At 38.1% G+C, this 4,364-nt stretch overlaps 1 protein-coding gene across 1 annotated transcript; it reads right to left on the bottom strand.

The window, feature by feature from the left end:
• Nucleotides 1-1,336: 1,336 nt before the first annotated feature.
• Nucleotides 1,337-4,137, bottom strand: LOC110778919 (heat stress transcription factor A-3). Its single transcript, XM_021983456.2, has 2 exons — nucleotides 3,244-4,137; nucleotides 1,337-2,370 (listed from the first exon to the last, which is right to left on the bottom strand). Exons 1-2 carry the CDS (start codon nucleotides 3,838-3,840, stop codon nucleotides 1,480-1,482), a joined length of 1,488 nt encoding a protein of 495 aa, XP_021839148.2. The 5' UTR covers nucleotides 3,841-4,137; the 3' UTR covers nucleotides 1,337-1,479.
• Between the last annotated feature and the right edge of the window lie 227 nt (nucleotides 4,138-4,364).

Raw genomic sequence — 4,364 nt, 5'->3', positions numbered from 1 at the left:
AAGTTAAGTAATTAATTCCCTTTTGTTTTTTCCCCTTTTATTTCATTAATATTCATTTTAAAAAGGTTGTATTTATTATTTAAATAGAAAAATATAACATCATTGTGGCTAGCTAAGATGGTAAGAATGGTAACTTTTAATTCAAGAGGTCTAGTGTTCAATCCTTGCTACATGCTTTTTTGTTGTCAACTACATGTCATGATACTTAGTAGTGGTGATGTGGCGTAATAAGGAGGGATCTACGTGGCACATATACGTTCTTATAAACGTCTTTTAATATATTAGTATAGATTTCCACATGATATTACCATAACGTTAATTTCCCCCAAATTACACATAGATTTATTTCCATTTCCATCCTTTATTACCGACTTCTAAACGGGCCGATACTATTCCCCTTCCTCCCTAGTCGCTAGTCCCTATTCCAGTGGTCTTATCTGATAATCATCCTCATAAGGGTTCCTTTTGTTTACCCACCTATGTTGACACCCAATTAAAACAAGTTATTACAGAGATTGAAGGTTAAAACATTAAGGAGTAGAGATTTTATACTCTTTTTATAAAAGCATCATACGAAAAAGAAAAAAAAAGCAATGCTTTTCCTTAATCCTTGAGTTAGTTATCTGAAGTACCCACCAATTGTCTGGTTACGGTGCTGCAAAAACCAACCTGCGACACTCATTACTCAGAGTCTTTTAGGTGTTAGCATGGAGTTAAAACTCGACCGTTCCGTTACGTAACAGCCGTTTTGTAACCTATTTTGAATTCGCCGTTCCGCGAAAACCCGTTATGTTACGGTTTGACAAAAATCACGTCTTTTCTCCTGTGTCGTCCGTTACGTAACGGTGACTCGCCGCGTTATACGGTTTTTTCTCCGTTACTCAGTTTTTTTTACATAAATTGACCAAGAAGAATTTTGTAATTAGTTATGTAGTTTATGAAACATGATATTTCGTGTATTTATTTGTTCACAAGATAGAATTTGGTTATATTGTGTTGATATAATGCTTTTTAGACTAAAAATGTAATAATAAGGCTTAGACATGTTAATGTGATTTTTTTAAAAATTCACACCGCGTCAGCCGCGATCCGTTCTATTCTTCCGTTACAAGCGGTTTCCGCGACAACGCGACCGTTACCGCGAACGCGACCGCATCCGCGTTTTTTTCCTATGGGTGTTAGCAAAGAGATATCCTGCAGGATATTAGATATACAGTCATTAGCTATATTTAAGCAAGACCCAACAGAAGTTATCAGCAGGACAGACGGGGATAACCGGATAAGACCCACATTCATAACGGAAATGAATATGTAAGAAAAGAAAGCTAAAGTTAAGTTTATGGAGCAAATATATATATATTAAATGATGGAATTAATCGTTCAATCAATTATGTAGTAATCTAAGCTTAGAAACACCATAAGGCAGCACTCGGTTTCAGGTTTCAGCTAGCCTGTGAATCAGATTTTCTAGGAGTATCATCAATTGTGTGAAACGCTTTGATTCTCAGGGTGGCCTGCAGAAGAATCATCTCCTAGACAATTATCAACTCCTACACCTGCTGCCTGAAGAGAACCTAAGTCAAAGACATCTGAAAACTCGCCTGGGAAACAAGTTCCAACATCAGGAATGCCATTGCTGGCAATGTTGCCCCATAATTCAGGGCTACAACTTGAAACATCTGTGCTGAGATCAAAACCCATATTTCCGATTTCAGGAGAAAACTCAGGAATAATTCCAGAACTAGGAAGGCCAGCTCCAAATGATCCAGGGATCGTCATAAGTTCCTGTGAAGTCGCTAAATCATCCAACGAAACATCTACATCTTGAAAAGGAATACTCTGCAAGAGATTATCCTGAACAGTTGACATAGGAATCTCACCCATGTATTGAAATTCAGGTCTGTATTTCACAACTTGTCCCTCCATAAATGTACCAGAATTACCTGCTTCTTGCTGTGTCTGCTTCAGAAACTTCCTTGGAGATTGAGAAACAAGTGTTGTTTGTTCTTTCATTTCCTTTACAAACACCGGGTTTTGAATCACTTTCGCTAAGAATGAAACCATTTGTTTTTGTCTCTGCTCTGAAGCCTGAATCTTATCCTTCACGCTTTTTACGCGCTCTGCAGTTCCTCGCTGCTGTTCCTGCAGTTCAACAACCTCTTGCAATAACGCGCTCTTCTCTTTCCTCAACTTCTCTATCTCACTTCCTAGTCCCGATTCAGAACATGATGACCCTCCAACTCCATATGAAGTAAGTTGCTGAGATTGACTAGATTTTCGCCTGTGAATGTTCTTCAACAAATGTCTCTTTCCACGCAAAAATCCCTCATTCGCAAACTCCCACTTATCAGGATCAACCTTACGAAAACCCTGAATTGGTTGAATAACAAAAAAAGTTGAGAATTAATGCTAAATCAGGACAGCTCTTATAACAAACATCTAATTAATGACAAGGGCAGGCACACTACAAATTTCAGTCATCCACTGCATTCATAAAACAGGCACGAAATTCAGCTATTCTAGTCATACAATCATAAAACATGCACTCTTGAAATTTCAGCCATTCCAGTCATAGACAACATCCATAGAATCATACAGCAGGTACACTCAAATTTCAGTCATACAAAAGAACTTGAAATGAAAGGACAAAAAAAGTAGAGCAGGACCTAATTCAGTCTTAGCAACAGCAGGTTGAAATTTCGCAATGACCTGACATTATATTATATCCTGAAAGCATACTGTTATAAAAGCCTGTAAAACTAACAATGTAACACATACATGCATCTTCAATATGCATAAAAAATCAAATTGAAGAAGGAATTTTCGTACTGCAGTAGTAAAAACAACTAAAATATCCATGATCAAAACCAGAATTCTACCTTGTAATACGGTGAAACTCCATACTTGAGCAAACAATCAAACCAGATAATTCACGGTAATATCTGGAAATGCGAACAACAGCACGATCAGGACTCAAGTATGGTCCAATTCCCAATCATCGTAGAAGCATTTCCTCGTCATTACACATACATATATAGGACCAAAATATACATCAATTCAACCAATAATATAATTCCTAAAATTAGTCCTATACAAATGTCAATGCGTACAACACTACAACAACAAAACCCAGCATTACAGCAAAGTAATCCTTTACAACCAAAATTACAAATTCTTGATACATAATAAATTAGAACAAAATTCTTTAAGCAAGTAAAGAACCAAAAAAAAAAAAGTACCCACATAAGTATTGAGCTGCCGAACAAAACTGGAAAAGTTATTGTGCTTGAAATTCCGAGGAAGAACAATCCTAGCAAAATCTACAGGATCCCAAATCACAAAGCTTTGGCCTCGTGAACCCCAAGAAATTATAAGGTTAATTGCTGGGTCATCAACAAGATCATAAGTCTTGGACAGAAAGGGAGGGATTGGTGTACCCTGTAAACATTCCAACGGCCGTGGATTTTTTTCAATTTCGAGTGTTCCTTCAGAAATCACATTAGGAAAATGAGGAGGAGGAGAAGAAAAGCTCTGGAAATTCAGAGACGATGGTGATAGTGGTGGCAAAGAAGACGGCACGGAAAACCCAGTTGAGAAAAAGGGGTCCGGGTATGATGAGAAAATGACGGGCGTGTCGAAAGAGGAAGACGATACAGTTGGAATTGGAGCAGATGATGAAGTGGGTATTGTTGGGGAAAACATTTTATCATCAGAATCCATAAAATGTAAGAAAAACAGGGGTGTTGCAAGATGGAGGGAGAAGTTGAGAGGGGAGAAAAATTTATAGTTGAACATTGCGACTTGCTGATTAAGTAAATCGAGGGGAAAATATCTGAGCATAGTAAGGCGGTCGAAATATTAAAAATACCGGTTTCAATTTTATGGTTTATGGGGAAATTTGCTAAAATCATTTTGTTTTTTCTTCTTCTTCAGGTAAGTTTTCAGGGACGCCGACCTTAAATTTCGGGGAATGTTCCTAAACAGAAAGGGATACTGTGTTGTGTGTCTGGTTTTGCTGGAAGTTGTTCTGGTGTGGTTGGAGGTTCAGGTGTTGAGAGAAAAAGAGAGAAGAAGGTGGGGCCAGTTTGCCAAATTGAGGGTCATAATATCTGAGATATGTGGGGGGAGAAAATCAGAAAATCTTTGTGTTCGTTAAGTTTTGGGAGGGTGAGATTAACCAATTGTGTACTGACACGAATGATGATGCCGGAGAGATTCAACAGATGGGTCTGACCGTCTGACTAGGGATGGCCGTGGTAATGGACTAATGGACACGATTTGGATCACGGATCCAGATCCGTTTTCTGCAGATTTGGATACTTAATTTTTGAATCCGACGGATTCGGGTAAGATCTGGAACCTTA

The sequence above is a fragment of the Spinacia oleracea genome, chromosome 5, assembly GCF_020520425.1.
Source record: "Spinacia oleracea cultivar Varoflay chromosome 5, BTI_SOV_V1, whole genome shotgun sequence".
NCBI lineage: Eukaryota > Viridiplantae > Streptophyta > Magnoliopsida > Caryophyllales > Amaranthaceae > Spinacia > Spinacia oleracea.
The sequence above is the reverse complement of the archived record's forward strand: the minus strand, read 5'-3'. Positions and strand labels throughout refer to the sequence as shown.

What these genes read in the sequence shown, in the direction of transcription:
- LOC110778919 (XM_021983456.2), bottom strand. Translation starts at nt 3,840, where the DNA reads ATGCTCAGATATTTTCCCCTCGATTTACTTAATCAGCAAGTCGCAATG. An exon ending in TTCGGCAGCTCAATACTTAT is followed by an intron (nt 2,371 to 3,243) that starts GTGGGTACTTTT and finishes CAACCAATTCAG; the next exon opens with GGTTTTCGTAAGGTTGATCC.